The sequence below is a fragment of the Drosophila persimilis genome, unplaced genomic scaffold (genome assembly GCF_003286085.1).
Source record: "Drosophila persimilis strain 14011-0111.01,24,50 unplaced genomic scaffold, DperRS2 tig00000700-arrow-arrow-pilon, whole genome shotgun sequence".
NCBI lineage: Eukaryota > Metazoa > Arthropoda > Insecta > Diptera > Drosophilidae > Drosophila > Drosophila persimilis.
In genome coordinates this window covers 608,150-622,963 of record NW_020825340.1, presented here as the reverse complement: position 1 = coordinate 622,963, position 14,814 = coordinate 608,150, and the positions used below count along the sequence as shown (strand labels likewise).

Genomic DNA, 14,814 nt, shown 5'->3' with positions numbered 1-14,814 from the left:
AGAGCTTCCCATATTGCAATAACTTCCGCTTGGAAGAGGCTGCAATGGGTTGGGAGCCTGAAGGAGTGCCTTATGTTTAGCTGTTTTGAGTCCATCCCTCCACCAACCTTGTTGTACATTGAAATTGAATATAATCATATGTTAGGTACTCATTATTTTCTTTAATATTCAACAATTGACTTGGACTTTCATCCTTTCGAACTGGATCGAGAAGACTAGATCGCTTTTGGGATATTTTTTGGGGATATTAACAGGGGACTGAATCAAAGTTGACTTCTGTGGATTAACTTAATTGGCAACTGGCAGATGAGCGCCGGAGGGCTGGAAACCGTTCTCATCGGCGACCCAGTTGACGGTGTAGGTCTGTCCATCATCGGCCACAAACTTGTACGAGCCTCTGGAGACGATGCCTTCGTTCTCGGCTCCAATGTTCTTCAGCTGTCCCTCGGACTGGACGGATGTTCCATCACTGGTCTCGTAGCTATCCAAATAGATAAAGATTAGAGTCGATCCTTGATGCTGAACTTGAATAACTTACGCATTGCTGAAGCTCTCGGGTCCGACTTCGGAAATCTGGCGGAGGACAGTCACATCATCGGCAGGAGCGGCAAGAGCCACGGCGAAGAGGGCAACGAAGACAATGAGGAACTTCATGGTGATTGTTGGTTGTTTGTTGTTTGGTCTTCGGTTCTCGAATGATACTCAACTATGACTAGGTCTACTCTTTTATAGAGATAAATATGTTGCTATTATTTAATATGCGGCAGCGGAACTAGTCAAACACGTACCAAACATAATAGATTTGATCTACCAAGAGAGCTGAATACTTGGGGTAAATGCAAGCCAAGCTGTGCTCTTGGTCTCCATTCTCAGTGGGCGAGAGGGCATCTGCATTCAAGGGAACAATATAACATATACTATATTATATTTTATATAATAATAATGAAGAAAGTAAGGTATCCTTTTATCAAGAAACAAATCACTTTTTGAACACCTTACACTTGTGTGAAGAATTTGAAATTTTCTTCGATAGGAAGGTGTACCCCTAATAAGGAATTCAAAAACAGATTTCAATTACAATGTAAAAAGATGAACATTCAAGCCTGCAGAACATTCAAACCCACACAATTCCGGGCAGCCGCATAAGGGAAAAGCGTGCAAAATGTAAGCGGCTGGTCAGCAGAAGTTCCATGATAATAGATATGTAAATTGATCACACATTTATGCAGATCATACTCAACCCGCAATTGGGCATGGCAACTACATACGTCAGCGGCAGCATCATTAAATAAAGAAGCAGAAGTCAGTACGAGCGATTGATCGGATCGGCATCGGAATCGGCTTATCCCAAACTAGTTTGATCATTGTCACTTTTTATTTCATGCATATTAATGCGATTGTTGGTTGGACTGTGTGGTGTGTGCTTTGTGTGTGTATTTCTGGCTGGCATCTTCCAAATTTCATTAGCACCGCATGAAATTTAAATCAGCGCCAGAAATTAACCTTCAGAAACTTCGTTTTCATTCGTGGCCAGATCGCTCGCACATATTTCCATATGCGCGGCTTTAATTATGTATTAATTACAAAGAAAACAAAAACCCAAACAAGTTTCAACGTGCCAAAAATTTGCAAATTTCAGCCATACGAAGGTCATCCGGACGAGACAACGATACCTGCTAGCCTATGTCCAACGGGGCGTATGGAGAATATAGGGAGAAATATATCAAAGCCATACAGAAGCCCAAAACTTCTTTTGTGTCATACTTTTCTTTTCATTATGCTCCAAACATGTTATGGATATTATTCCACACAAAAAGAAAACGAATCTTAAGATTTGCATAGCATTCACATTGATCCGGGTTGAAGAAACGCTGATCATTTTAAGAACTTCTTTGATCCAGTTCCTTCACTCACATTGACGTCATAAAACCTTAAAATTAATATTCAGGCAGGCTTCGTTTTTCGTTTTCGTTTAAAGGTTCTCCAGTTTTCACATATTTTTGCTATTTGCACCAAAACGAAAAATGTTGTTACCCTGGCCAATTTTTTCCGAGCCAAATTTGAAGAAAGCTAAAGTTAAATTACAATGATATAGGTGTCAAGTTTATGTTAATGCATCAATAAGTCGTCTATTTTTTTCCTTTTGCAATTAAGGTTCGTTTCGTTGTAAACGGCATTTTATACAACGAAAATTTTTTCGTTTTGAAATCGAATAAGTCTTGTGGAATGCGAAAACGGGAGCCCCAATTTATGTGTATTCAAAAGTAAATCGGAAAACTTTTGTGAATGTGAAAAACGGAGCCTGGCTGATAATACATATTATTAGGATATTTATATATTTTACAAAAAAAAAACAAATACTGTTTAAGCGTAGGCCACAAAATGTGCCACATTTATCATTTTAATTGTGGGGCAGATGGTCGCCCTGGGGCTGGAAGCCATTCTCATCGGCAATGTAGTGGAGGGTGTAGGTCTGGCCATCGGGCGCCACCCAGCTGACGGATCCCCGCACGCTGAGAGCTTCATGATCGGTGCCGGCGTTCTTCAGCTCAGCCTGCTCCTGGCGTGTAACACCATCGCTGGTCTCATAGCTGAAATCAGGGAGGAAAAAGGGATGTAAGAAAATCTATTCCAGGTGTTCTCCATCCATGAAGTGTCTTCTCAAAACTCTCACCCAAAGTTGTAGCCATCGGTGCCAATGTTGTCGTTGTCGTAGCGAAGAATTGTGGCCTGTTTCGAGTCATCCAAGGGAGCTGCACTGACCGAGGCCGCAAGGACAAAAGCGCACAATGCCAGGACACAAACTTTGATGGACTGCATGTTTATTTTTGTATATTGTTTGTTTGACTTTTAAAAATATCCTTTGTGGAGTTTTGACTTAGGTTTGCACTGCACGCTCCGGTAGTTATCACAATTAGGTGCTAACGAGTTGTGTGTTGCCCTGTAATGAGCGTTGAGCTATTTATAACAGCCCGACCAGCTCCAAGTGCTTCCCAGACACCACACACACACACACACACACACACACACACACATATATATATATATATATAGACAGAGAGCCGTCGATCCGTGAAGAAACCCCACAAAAGACTCGTAGAGAGGTGGCCCCTAACAAACACCTAATAATCCACCCATACGCATATAATTGAAGGCAAGCGAATGTGTACGAGTGTGCTGGAGAGTGTCTTAAGCTTTTAATTGAACAAGACACAAAAAAATACGAGTATAAAACCCATTAGGCATTTGATGTGCGCTCAAATCTCATCTCAATTGCTTCGCCACGGGAGCTGGAAGCAACAAATGGAGATGGAGAGCTAAGATGGAGATCGGAGATGGATATGGCGATAGCGATGGCGATGAAGATGGGGCATGATGGGGCAAGTGATAATGAAATGTTTGGGCCTCTTCACAAATATTTGGCCAATGCGCGTGTTTGTCTATAAGTACAATACACACAGACACAAAGACACACACACACAAGCCACACATTTCGTACGATATATGTGGCAATAGGTCAATGGCTATGTTTGTACTTATAAACAAATTGTTATGAAAAAATAAGCCACAAAAAACGAGCAAGGAAGTCTAGTATTGGAAGACGAAACATTAGATACCCTTTGTTATGAAATTGGTTTAGATTTACATCGAAATTTGATAGAATTTGTCGCTGTTTGAAAGGAAAAACTACTTACGAACAATTATACAAAATAAACTATAAGATATAGTATTTATATTATCGATATTATAATGAGACATCAGTGTATATGGACTACAACAGGTAATTTCTAATAGAATTATTTCTTAAAGTACAAAAATTTAATCGAAAAAAGTCTTGCTTTTCAACCGATTGTTTCTTTGGAAGCTTTAGAAACAAATTTATTATTAAAATTAGAAAATGATTGAAATCATGTTTGTTTAAATCATATATCCCCTTCTATGCTGTAAAACATAATACCCTTTGCAGTCGTATGCCAGGGTAAAAATTAAGTTGTATCAAAGGAATTAATAGAGAATAATCTCAACTATTAAGCAGTAAGGAAGTGTGAATAACATAGCTACCCATGAAAAACAAATAACATCCAAAGAACAGGAAAAGATCCAACATGTAGTTGGGTTCATAGAACCCTGAATTTACCAAGAATTTCATTAAATAAAACTTTAATTTGGATACCTTCCATTTAATTTAATAATATTTAAATTACTTAAGTGCAGATTTTAGTTGTTGGATAAGCATTTCCGACCTGACACAACTGCTGCTGAATGCTGACATAATTCACGATTAAGGCTGGGCGTTTTAACCTCCAAAGATATTTCAACGAAACGAAACGATACGAAAAACCTCAACAGCTGCATTTGCTGTTCAAGTGAAGATGCGGCACGAGAGATTCAAGATTACGCGGCTTCATCATCGCCCATCACAATCACCAGCATCGTCACTGCCTCAGTGCCTTAGCGCCTCAGCGCCCCAGCATCGAAGCTTCAGCTTCAACGTCAGCATCGGCCTGTGTGTTGGTTGATGACCTTAGTCAATAAAATGAAAAACGATTTTTTACCAGTTAAGCAGAAGCGGCAACAACAGCCAATATCTGACACTTTCAGTTCAGTGTCTGCGGTCGTGCTATGCCCTACAATAACCCATCGGGCGTATGAGTAATGCGATTGCAGGTCATTTGTCGAGGCGCTGCCACCCCCAAACAGTGGACCCACACACTCGTCAATCATCTGAAGTGACATGTCTAGGCTGAGACAGGACTGATTATTTCATATTTAGCGATTGATAAAAGAGGAGAGGCTACTCAATAGTCCAACAATAACAATGGTCTCCCGGGACTGCGAGTTCTCACTTTCGTTGCCAGCATTGTGTCTTCTTTAATTGTTGCTGGATTTTTTTATGTTTTTTGGCAACCTTTGTTGGGTGTTTATTGAACCGGTTCGGTCAGCTCCCAGAGTGAAGCTACTCTGTTACGGCATACCCGTGCTCCCCATATCCAAGACATACTCTGACGGAGGAAGACAGGGACAGGGGCAGTGGCTGTGCAAACTGGTTTCGAAGATACTCGTATATGTAGATGTATATGCTAATTCCATGCTTAGAATACAATTCAATTTCGATGGGTGAAAATTTATGCCCGAACAGCACTCCACCGTCTATCCGTCGTCGGTAGTATACAGACGAACTCATGTGTCTATATGCTATTTTATATTTAATTTCTATTGTGTCTTCTCTCCTCCTCTCCTGCTGCTCTTCTGCTCCTCCTGCTACATATTTGGTGATTTAATTTGTTTCACAAAGTCCAATGCTATCACGTGATCAGTGTTCAGGCCGTGCGAGTGGCTTCCAACTGTGGCAAATGCTCGCCCTGCGGCTGGAAACCGTTCTCATCAGCCAGATAGTTGAGTTTATAGTGCTCACCATCGGGTCCCACCCAATTGACGCTGCCTTGGACGGCAATGGCCTCCAACGGCGTACCGGGATGCTTCAGAGTGGCTGTCTCCTGCCGCGATATACCATCGCTCGTCTCGAACCTGTGGGAAAACGATATACATATCTTTGAGTACTTTTCCGATCAAGATCCACAGCCAAACACTTACGAAAAGGCATAGCCGTCGCCATCCATTTTCTCATTCTCGTATTTCAATATCTGTGCCGCATTGGAACCATCGCTGGCCGCATCTGCATCCGAGAAGCACAGACAGAGGCACAGGCAGAAGCCGGCCAGGATGGGGATCAACGTTTGTCTGGCCATCTATCTGTCGTACCGTACCTGTCCTGTGCCGATCCGCGCATGCGACTAACGCGAGTTGCGCAAAGTCTGTACAATATATCCATGTCCCCCAATCCCAATCATTGATACTAAGTCGAACTTTGAGGCTAATTAACGGCCAAAAGCGCGGCGAGTGTGTAATAAAATTGCGAACAGCCACCAAATGACTCGAAAACAAAGCAAACGAAAAAAGTGCCACCAAAAACCCCAAATCAAGTCCAAATGAAATTGAAAGCAGCCACATTGCGAAGACGTTCGAAAAAGTTCAAATGGTGTTGTGTTCGCCTTAACCCTCTAAAACCAAAGTGTACCTCTAGGCGTTGTCTGTCATTTGAAAGCAGCAGCTGTTTTGAATATGCCTTGAAATATATGGCACAATGGACTGGGAAGGATAGGCTCAGAGTGGATAATCGACATGGAAATGTGGATACAAGGGACTAACATTTCAGGGAGCTATTCCTTTAGCTTGAGCTGTAAGATCTGCACTTTTCTGATAAACGAAGATACTATTTTTCTTGGATGAGTCCGAGTCGAATGATAACTGATATTGTTAATAATATATACTTTTTCCGACCTTTGGCTTTGCATTTCACTTGCACTTGAGCTAAATTCCAGCTTTGACCCAATTATTGTACCATTCATCGGACTGTTTCTAGGCAAAGTAACGCAACTCATGGCTCGGGACTGGGCTTGGGCTTGGGCTGGGCACTTTGTGTGTTTAATTTGTATAAAACAAATGAAGTCTATGTACCTTTTGCTTGTCGCTGAGCAATCAATCAATCGCCAAACAAGCAGTCACCTGGTTAGGTAACCGCGGCGCCGCTAAGACTCTGACTTTGGGTCAAAGGAAAGAAATGAGAAACGGGTTTCTCTTGGTCTTGCACTTACTCTTTCAATTTCGGCTTTGGGTTTCAGTTTCAGTTTCGGTTTCTCTGGTAATTACACGCACTACATTACATTACATTGCCAAAGGAGTCGTCGCCAGTCGAAAATCGCGAGTCGATGCTGCTATAAATTGGCCACTCGATATTCGAATTGCATGCATTAACTGCAAGCTCCTCGAACACACAGCACAGCACAGCACAGCACCCAAGCCTAGTCCCAGCCAAAAACTCCGACTCCAGCAAGATGAAGTTCACCATTGCCTTCTCCGTCGCCTGCCTGTTGGCCACCGCTTTGGCTGCTCCTCCGGCCAGCCAGCAGGAGGCGCAGGTGCTGCGCTTCGACTCTGATGTTCAGCCCGAGGGCTACAACTTCGCGTAAGTGTTTGCCTTTATTAAGCAAAGTGCCTCTCACTCTCCAATCACACGATCCCCCAACCGACTTGTCACTGTGTCAAGGTCGTAACACTTACTGGTTTTCTCTCTTATTTCAGCGTGGAGACCAGCGATGGCAAGAGGCACCAGGAGGAGGGAGAGCTGAAGGACGTGGGCACCGACCACGAGGCGCTTGTGGTGCGCGGCTCCTACTCCTATGTTGGAGACGATGGACAGACCTACGCCATCACCTATCTAGCCGATAAGTACGGCTTCCAGCCAGAGGGCGCACATCTGCCCCGTGCCGTTCAGTAAATCCCTTTCGATATGGAATCGCATTTAGATGGAAGTCTAAGTACCTTCCAGTCCATCCAGCATCAATGTGTTAACTATGTTTAAGTTTTCCTCTCAGAAACATTATAATAAAAAAAGATTCATTTACGCAAAAAAAGTAGAATTGTTTCGATTGGATTAAGGTGGGATTATCTTCTGGAAAATAAGTGAGACGTCGTTGGCAAGCTTTTACATTTATTCACATGTATTTGAAGTTTCGGGAATTTATAACAAAACAAAAAAATAGCAAAGGTTTATATGTATTAAAAAGCTTGGAAAATGAACACTGAATATTTCATATATATGCACAAAAAATTTTATACAGTTGGTCTTACACAATTCACCAAGTTTGGCAATTTTGTAGCCCAACCTCAAAAACCACTTCTGTTTTTTGTAACGTATCGCCAAAGCATATTTTGGGCGTATATATGTTTTTAAAACCATATGTTTGATTTTTGTTTTTTTTTTTTTGGTAAATATAGGGCTACATAATTATAGTACTATTTAAAAAACACAATTTTTTCAGAATTTAACTTTTTAATAATTATTTGTTTAAACTTTTTGTCGTACGAGTGAAACGTAACGTAACAGACATTCTGATAATACCACTCGTACTAAAAATATATACATGTACGATTCTTCGAGTTTCTTAGATTTTCGTAAGGATATTCCATATATTTCGAATACGTATACATGTATGGGAGTCTTTGGATTCTCAGCTACTTACTAATTGAAGGAAAACCAACTTCCAGTTGTCAGAGCACATATGATTGTTGATACTGAATTTTGCTGCAGGGGCTAGCCCCTCTTCTCCCGCTCCCTCGCTCGATCCCACTACCAAAAACTATGAATACACCCGTGGATTATCAAAAATTTGTTGGCTGTTGTCTTCTTTAACTTGGAAACGATTGCTGTGATTGATTCACGAAAAATGCAAATGATGATGAGGTATTTCCTAAAAACGGCATCGATTTGTTTGCCTTAGAAGTTTTTGTTTTTCGTTAATATTTCTTTGTTGTTGTGTATATTTTTTGTTGTTGTTTTTTTCGTTGTTTCATCTGTTGTTGGTGCGTTTTTCAAGACAATTTGTTAGCTTTGGTGCTCGGCGTGTAATTAGTCATTTTTATTTTCGACTAAATTTTCTTCAATCGACGGCCTCCGACCCGACTATATAAGCGCCTGGACATGGCCACAGACATCACAAATCAAGTAACATTGACTAGCCGCTCGGTCGCAAGTTCATCACGTATCAAAGCACAATCAATACTCCAATCCAATCAACCATGAAGTACACGATCGCCCTCGTCTTCGCTGCTCTCCTCGCCGTGGTGCTGGCTGCCCCCGCCCCCGATGCGGACGCTCAGATCCTGCGCCTGGAGTCGGACGTTAGGCCCGAGGGCTACAACTTTGCGTAAGTCATTTAATCGGTTCGATCGGCTTTGAGGATTACCATTAACAACATCCTTTTGACAGTTTGGAGACCAGCGATGGCAAGAAGCACCAGGAGGAGGGAGAGCTGAAGAACGTCGGCACCGAACAGGAGGCCATCGTCGTCCGCGGATCGTACTCCTTTGTGGCCGATGACGGTCAGACCTACACCGTCAACTACATCGCCGATGAGAACGGTTTCCAGCCCGAGGGCGCTCATCTGCCCAATGTGCCCATTGGCAACTAAAGTGGAAGCTGGAAGCGCAAACCGAGAGCTGTTCTATCTATAATGGTTTTAAGTTGATTATTAAATAAACGCGGCAAGAAAATCGAGCTGAATCATGCCTCCATTCCACCTGCCTTCCTTCCAGAGATCCCATCTCCATCTCGCATCCCACTGCAGAGGAGTAGATCTGGTTATGTGACAACACAACAATAGTTAGATACGCGCATTCCGATTCATACCGGTATTCCAGTTTGACCGGAAACAATAATGCGATGCGATGCGCTGCTCATTATCTAAACTGATCTACATACATAAATACTATCTGCCAAATTCTGTGCACCTTTGACTTTTGCATTTCGCGAATTAAGCGAGTATAAATGCCTCCACCAAACTGCAGTGGAGCATCAGACAGTTGTCAGCATTCTAAGGAACACAACAGCACCTTCAACATGAAATTCGTCATTGTTCTCGCCTTCGCCCTCTTCGCCGTGGCCGCCGCCCGCCCCAGTGATGTGCAGATCGTCCGCCTGGACTCCGATGTGGGAGTTGAGAAGTACAGCTTCGCCCTGGAGACCAGCGATGGCACCAAGAAGCAGGAGGATGGTGTGCTGAAGAACACTGGCCACGAGGATGAGGCCATCGTCGTCCATGGATCTTACTCCTTTGTCGGCGATGATGGTGTCACCTACACCGTCACCTACGTTGCCGATGAGAATGGTTTCCAGCCCTCGGGCGCTCACTTGCCCGTGGCCCCTGCTGCCTAATATGGATTTTTCCACACAAACGATGATGAATGAATAAAGAAAAAATCAATTTGTTTAAAACAAAAAATCCAATAAGCTTCAATTTTCTTCTCCTACTGTGCCCACGACTTTATCAAATATTTTTTATGCAGTCGACACACAAACGATAAACAAAAAAGTTACAAATTAGCATTAGCTTTTCTCGTTTCTTCTGCTCTGCATTGCATTTACATATTTTACAATTTGCAAGACATTAAACTAGTTCCAGCTGCCGAACCCCAAGTCAGACTATAAATAGTCATATGACCAAACCAACAGCATTAGTTATCTTTGAAGACTTCAACGATCCACACAATCCTTTCAACATGAAGTTCGTCATCGTCCTCGTTGCCCTTTTCGCCCTGGCCGCTGCCCGTCCCAACCGCGATGCGGAGACCCTCCGTTACGATTCGAATGTCGAACCCGAGAACTACAACTACAAGTAAGTCATAAAATAAATTCAAAATCCAAGGATCAGCTCCTAATTTGAACTATTTTTACAGTGTGGAGACGAGTGATGGAAAGTCGGTTGCGGAGGAGGGACATGTGGAAGACTTGGGAACTGAAGAGGAGGCCATCGTCGTGAAGGGCTCTTACTCCTACATTGGCGACGACGGTGTCACATACTCCGTCAACTACATTGCCGACAAGAACGGATTCCAGCCCCAGGGCGCTCATATTCCTGTTGCCTAAGTTTATGAAATTAAAATAAATCAGGTCATAAGAAAAACATTTCGTGTTATACTTTTCCAGTGGATATTTGTTCTATAGTTCCTGCACTTCAGACATATATTAGGTATCCGTAGCTAAAAGAACAAGATGACACATAGTTATGCAAAGTATGTACGTACAATTTTCAGATATCCAATAAATATACCATGCAACAGCATTTTTACGCTTTCAACCCAACTGACTTTTTCTGATAGATTTGGTTTTTTACAATTTTTGTAACAAGTTAATTTTGTTCTTCTAAGGCAAGGTTTTTGTTTTATAATGTTATTTATTAGGTTATATTTCTAGAGGTTATGCTTCTTTTTTCACATAACATAAGTACATCTGGTTTTATTGAAATTTTCAATTTTGAAAAACTGATAGATGCAACTATAAATAGGACCTCAAATTTGTGTAGCTTTAGCTTAGCGTCTAGGAAGTATTAAGCTTTCAAATTAAAAACTGATCTTTTCTTAGCGGCAAAGTTTGTTCTTTTTATCTAGATCTAGATATTTTCTGGATGACTGTCTAATTTAATATTAATTTTGGCTTTTTTTTAGCCAATTTTAATAACAATTCCAGTCAGGAAGTGCTTTATCTTGTTTAGATATAATCTTTATGCCCTCACCCAATTTTTGGGTTATGAGAGAGGAGTAACGTTTTTTGGTAAAGAAAAGAATTTCAAGCAGTAAAATTAAGATCAACGATCGATTGATACTGCTTATAAATATTTCTTTTGAAATATTAAATCTGTCTTAAATGCTGAAATGGGAAACTATAGAACAAAAATATCCACTGGAAAAGTATAACACGAAATGTTTTTCTTATGACCTGATTTATTTTAATTTCGTAAACTTAGGCAACAGGAATATGAGCGCCCTGGGGCTGGAATCCGTTCTTGTCGGCAATGTAGTTGACGGAGTATGTGACACCGTCGTCGCCAATGTAGGAGTAAGAGCCCTTCACGACGATGGCCTCCTCTTCAGTTCCCAAGTCTTCCACATGTCCCTCCTCCGCAACCGACTTTCCATCACTCGTCTCCACACTGTAAAAATAGTTCAAATTAGGAGCTGATCCTTGGATTTTGAATTTATTTAATGACTTACTTGTAGTTGTAGTTCTCGGGTTCGACATTCGAATCGTAACGGAGGGTCTCCGCATCGCGGTTGGGACGGGCAGCGGCCAGGGCGAAAAGGGCAACGAGGACGATGACGAACTTCATGTTGAAAGGATTGTGTGGATCGTTGAAGTCTTCAAAGATAACTAATGCTGTTGGTTTGGTCATATGACTATTTATAGTCTGATTTTGAGTTGAGACGTCGAACGTCGGGAACTAGTTTAAAATGTCGATGAAAGACACACAGCTTGAAATCAATACTAGTTTGGGCCTCTAAACCACATGTATGGAAATTCATTTAAAACATTTTAAAAATAGATGTATACATATCTATATACATATCTGGAAGACATAGAAACTGTTTCTTGTAAATCGTTTTCGCATATCGACCAGGTCCAAGATCTTGGGGAGACTACTCTTCGAAGAAACCACAATTCTTAACAGACATCCGATAATCTGTTTGGACTGTTTGCTTTTCATTTTCACTGCCCCTCAAGCAGAGATTCAATTAACACTATCCGACCTCAGCTGGAGCCGGTCATATCAGGATGATATGATGATGTCTTCACTCCAAGTGCTAATTGCATTAAGCAATGGTCTTTTTTCCATATAAACGCCATGTCGGGGAGAGACTAGAGCCAGAGCAGTACCAAGCAAAGCCCAAAGATGAAGTGTGTCCTCCTGATTGCCCTCCTTTCGATTTCCATGTGCCTCGCGGCACCCGCCGATGAGGTGCAGATCGTCAAACAGGAATCGCAGGTCCTGGCCGATGGCTACAACTTTTCCTATGAGACGAGCGATGGCAGCAAGCAGGAGCAGCAGGCCACACTCAAGAAACTTGGCCCCGAAGAAGATGCCCTCCAGGTGTCCGGCTCCTACACCTATGTGGGAGACGATGGCCAGACCTACACCGTGACCTATACCGCCAATGAGAATGGATTCCAGCCTCAGGGCGCACACATTCCCCACGTCTAAACGTTGGCTTATTGTCATATTCCTTGTATTTTGTAAATAAATGTAGATGTGGTGTTTCGAAAATCGAAAGTTCGGCTTTAATGCGAGTAACAAATAAGAAAAAAAAACAATGCACGACACTGACTTGACTGACTGATCGACTTACTAACTGAGGAAACTGGCACAGCACAGCACAGCACCTCCCTCATTCTCGTCCTAAGGCTACGGCGTGGTGGTGGCGGAAAGCAGGTGGAAACTGGATACAGGATGCAGAATGCATGATGGGGGATGGTGTATTTACAGGATCATCTTCCAGGGGGAATAATCATCCTATTTGGGTAGGTGAGCACCTTCCGGCTGGAAGCCGTTCTCATCGGCCACAAAGTTGATAGTGTATGTCTGACCGTCCGGTGCCACCCAACTGACTGAGCCGCGGATGGAGATGGATTCGTTCTCGGTGCCAGCATTGTTGACCGTACCCTCCTCGGAGCGGGTGGTGCCGTCGCTGAGCTTGTAACTGAACTTGTAGCCGCCAATGCCAATGTTTTCCGACTCGTACTCCAGCACCTCCACATCATTCTGGGGACGGGCGGTGGCCAGGGCGATCAGGGCCATAAATCCAACGACTAGCATCTGTGCAAAGGACACCAAAGATCATGTTATCCTCGACAAGGTAATCGTAATCCTCGATTTAACGTTACCAGTTTCATCTTGTTGCGCGATTCTCGAAGCGTTCACCTGCGAATGGACAAACTACCGACTGTCTAATGGTGGCGATGCATTGGGATCCACTGCATTTTATACTGCAGTCGGGCTGCATTTGCAAACGTCATAAATTTGCACAGTTGTGGAAGAAGCTAACAAACGTGGCTCTGGCGGTCGCCGGGTAAGTGTTTTTTACTTATTTTTTTTCAATTTACCAAAGATGCACCAAAGTCGCCAAAGTCGCTGCGACAAGTAACATTTAAAGCGGCTTTGTGCATCGATGTACTCGGCTGAAAGGTATTATAGCCAGCCGCCACCAACAAAGCAACCAACAGTGGCAGCTTTAGAAAATTTGAAAAAGTTCATGCTTGCCAGCCAGCCAGCCAGCCAGCCAGATGAGGCATGGGAAAAGGTTGGGGACAGATGCCATGGGAAGCTAGAACGATGGGAAACCCGAGACCGAGCCAGCACTGTGCCTGCAACAGCAGCCACCCACAACAAAGTTCAAGTACTGTCGAGCTGCAATTTGCAGGGCAGCAAGTTCAAGCCGCGGACATGGGCACTCCACTCCGTCTCTAATCTGGGCCTGAGGATGCGGCTGTGGCAGGTACATACACATATGACTGTGTGTGATGGCCAAAGTACACGGCAGTCGCAGATGGACTGGACAGGCGGCAGTGAAGAAGACGGAGCCCCAGCATGACTTTTGGCATATGCAACGGCCTTTACAGCGTTCGATTGATGTGCTGCTGCTACTGCTGCTGCCTCCATGTGCTTGGTAACAAGCACCAAAATAGTAAAAGAAAAATACGAAAATCCATCGAGTAACCTACAACTACAGCTCGCATGCAATTTAAATCTCTGACTTTTGTGGTGGGTTTTTTTTTATTTTTTATTTTCTGTCTCCGTTTCTGTTTGCCAATTTATGCCACCTTCGTTGACCGCTACAGGCCGAAGAAGAAGCCTCATCCAAGCCGGTCAGTCGAGTTTTTGTATTGGTCATCTGTCGGACCCTGGCTCGCCATGGTCCTCCTTCTCCGCCATCCTCCTCTCCTCTCCTCTCCTCTCATCTCCGTGGGCACTCGTGGTCACAATGTCTGAAATTGTGCCAACTGCTTCATCTTATTCCTAAGTATTGGCAGGGTGTTGGACATTTATTTTGGCATTTCCTCAAATGCCGTTTAAAAATACATTTTCTTCTTTGATTTTCTGGCAGCTGCAATTTGGCATTTTGAATTTTTTCCTATAGGTTTGGTTTCCTTCAAAGCTAACCTTATTTTAAGAAGCTGGCAGACAGACAGACCGACGAAGGTGAAAATCGTGCCAAAATTCTGTGGACTTTAAGGAGAACTATAAGTCTTAGAGAAGAATGTCCATATTATTTACGTTTCCAAAAAATATGACCAACCGAGAACGGGCTATAGTTTTTTTGGCATCTCTAGGCATCCCCAACCTTAAATACTGACAGGAGCTTAAGCTTCTGCTAATAAGGTTCGGCCCTTGAAAATAAAGCTGATTCCATTATTTCTTGTGA

General features: G+C 42.9%; 10 protein-coding genes across 10 annotated transcripts; 5 read left to right on the top strand and 5 right to left on the bottom strand.

The window, feature by feature from the left end:
- Window positions 1–151: 151 nt before the first annotated feature.
- On the bottom strand, window positions 152–690 carry LOC6601447 (larval cuticle protein 65Ag1). The gene is made up of 2 exons (XM_002026413.2): window positions 539–690; window positions 152–481 (listed from the first exon to the last, which is right to left on the bottom strand). The coding sequence occupies exons 1-2, from the start codon at window positions 652–654 to the stop codon at window positions 289–291; spliced, it is 309 nt and encodes a 102-aa protein (XP_002026449.1). The 5' UTR covers window positions 655–690; the 3' UTR covers window positions 152–288.
- A 1,645-nt stretch (window positions 691–2,335) lies between these two features.
- LOC6601448 (endocuticle structural protein SgAbd-6) lies at window positions 2,336–2,863 on the bottom strand. Its single transcript, XM_002026414.2, has 2 exons — window positions 2,675–2,863; window positions 2,336–2,591 (listed from the first exon to the last, which is right to left on the bottom strand). Exons 1-2 carry the CDS (start codon window positions 2,818–2,820, stop codon window positions 2,402–2,404), a joined length of 336 nt encoding a protein of 111 aa, XP_002026450.1. The 5' UTR covers window positions 2,821–2,863; the 3' UTR covers window positions 2,336–2,401.
- Window positions 2,864–5,321: 2,458 nt separating this feature from the next.
- Window positions 5,322–5,750, bottom strand: LOC6601449 (endocuticle structural protein SgAbd-6). The gene is made up of 2 exons (XM_002026415.1): window positions 5,596–5,750; window positions 5,322–5,529 (listed from the first exon to the last, which is right to left on the bottom strand). Exons 1-2 carry the CDS (start codon window positions 5,748–5,750, stop codon window positions 5,322–5,324), a joined length of 363 nt encoding a protein of 120 aa, XP_002026451.1.
- Window positions 5,751–6,896: 1,146 nt separating this feature from the next.
- Window positions 6,897–7,339, top strand: LOC6601450 (larval cuticle protein 65Ag1). Its single transcript, XM_002026416.1, has 2 exons — window positions 6,897–7,027; window positions 7,144–7,339. The coding sequence occupies exons 1-2, from the start codon at window positions 6,897–6,899 to the stop codon at window positions 7,337–7,339; spliced, it is 327 nt and encodes a 108-aa protein (XP_002026452.1).
- Window positions 7,340–8,586: 1,247 nt separating this feature from the next.
- Window positions 8,587–9,111, top strand: LOC6601451 (larval cuticle protein 65Ag1). Its single transcript, XM_002026417.2, has 2 exons — window positions 8,587–8,768; window positions 8,831–9,111. Exons 1-2 carry the CDS (start codon window positions 8,641–8,643, stop codon window positions 9,030–9,032), a joined length of 330 nt encoding a protein of 109 aa, XP_002026453.1. The 5' UTR covers window positions 8,587–8,640; the 3' UTR covers window positions 9,033–9,111.
- Window positions 9,112–9,442: 331 nt separating this feature from the next.
- On the top strand, window positions 9,443–9,775 carry LOC6601452 (larval cuticle protein 65Ab1). The gene has a single exon (XM_002026418.2). It carries the CDS (start codon window positions 9,461–9,463, stop codon window positions 9,773–9,775), a length of 315 nt encoding a protein of 104 aa, XP_002026454.1. The 5' UTR covers window positions 9,443–9,460.
- Window positions 9,776–10,112: 337 nt separating this feature from the next.
- On the top strand, window positions 10,113–10,486 carry LOC6601453 (larval cuticle protein 65Ag1). Its single transcript, XM_002026419.2, has 2 exons — window positions 10,113–10,235; window positions 10,297–10,486. Exons 1-2 carry the CDS (start codon window positions 10,120–10,122, stop codon window positions 10,484–10,486), a joined length of 306 nt encoding a protein of 101 aa, XP_002026455.1. The 5' UTR covers window positions 10,113–10,119.
- An 873-nt stretch (window positions 10,487–11,359) lies between these two features.
- LOC6601454 (larval cuticle protein 65Ag1) lies at window positions 11,360–11,733 on the bottom strand. The gene is made up of 2 exons (XM_026992092.1): window positions 11,611–11,733; window positions 11,360–11,549 (listed from the first exon to the last, which is right to left on the bottom strand). The coding sequence occupies exons 1-2, from the start codon at window positions 11,724–11,726 to the stop codon at window positions 11,360–11,362; spliced, it is 306 nt and encodes a 101-aa protein (XP_026847893.1). The 5' UTR covers window positions 11,727–11,733.
- A 507-nt stretch (window positions 11,734–12,240) lies between these two features.
- Window positions 12,241–12,596, top strand: LOC6601455 (endocuticle structural glycoprotein ABD-5). The gene has a single exon (XM_002026421.2). It carries the CDS (start codon window positions 12,288–12,290, stop codon window positions 12,594–12,596), a length of 309 nt encoding a protein of 102 aa, XP_002026457.1. The 5' UTR covers window positions 12,241–12,287.
- An 87-nt stretch (window positions 12,597–12,683) lies between these two features.
- LOC113566454 (endocuticle structural protein SgAbd-6) lies at window positions 12,684–13,217 on the bottom strand. The gene has a single exon (XM_026992081.1). It carries the CDS (start codon window positions 13,206–13,208, stop codon window positions 12,906–12,908), a length of 303 nt encoding a protein of 100 aa, XP_026847882.1. The 5' UTR covers window positions 13,209–13,217; the 3' UTR covers window positions 12,684–12,905.
- Between the last annotated feature and the right edge of the window lie 1,597 nt (window positions 13,218–14,814).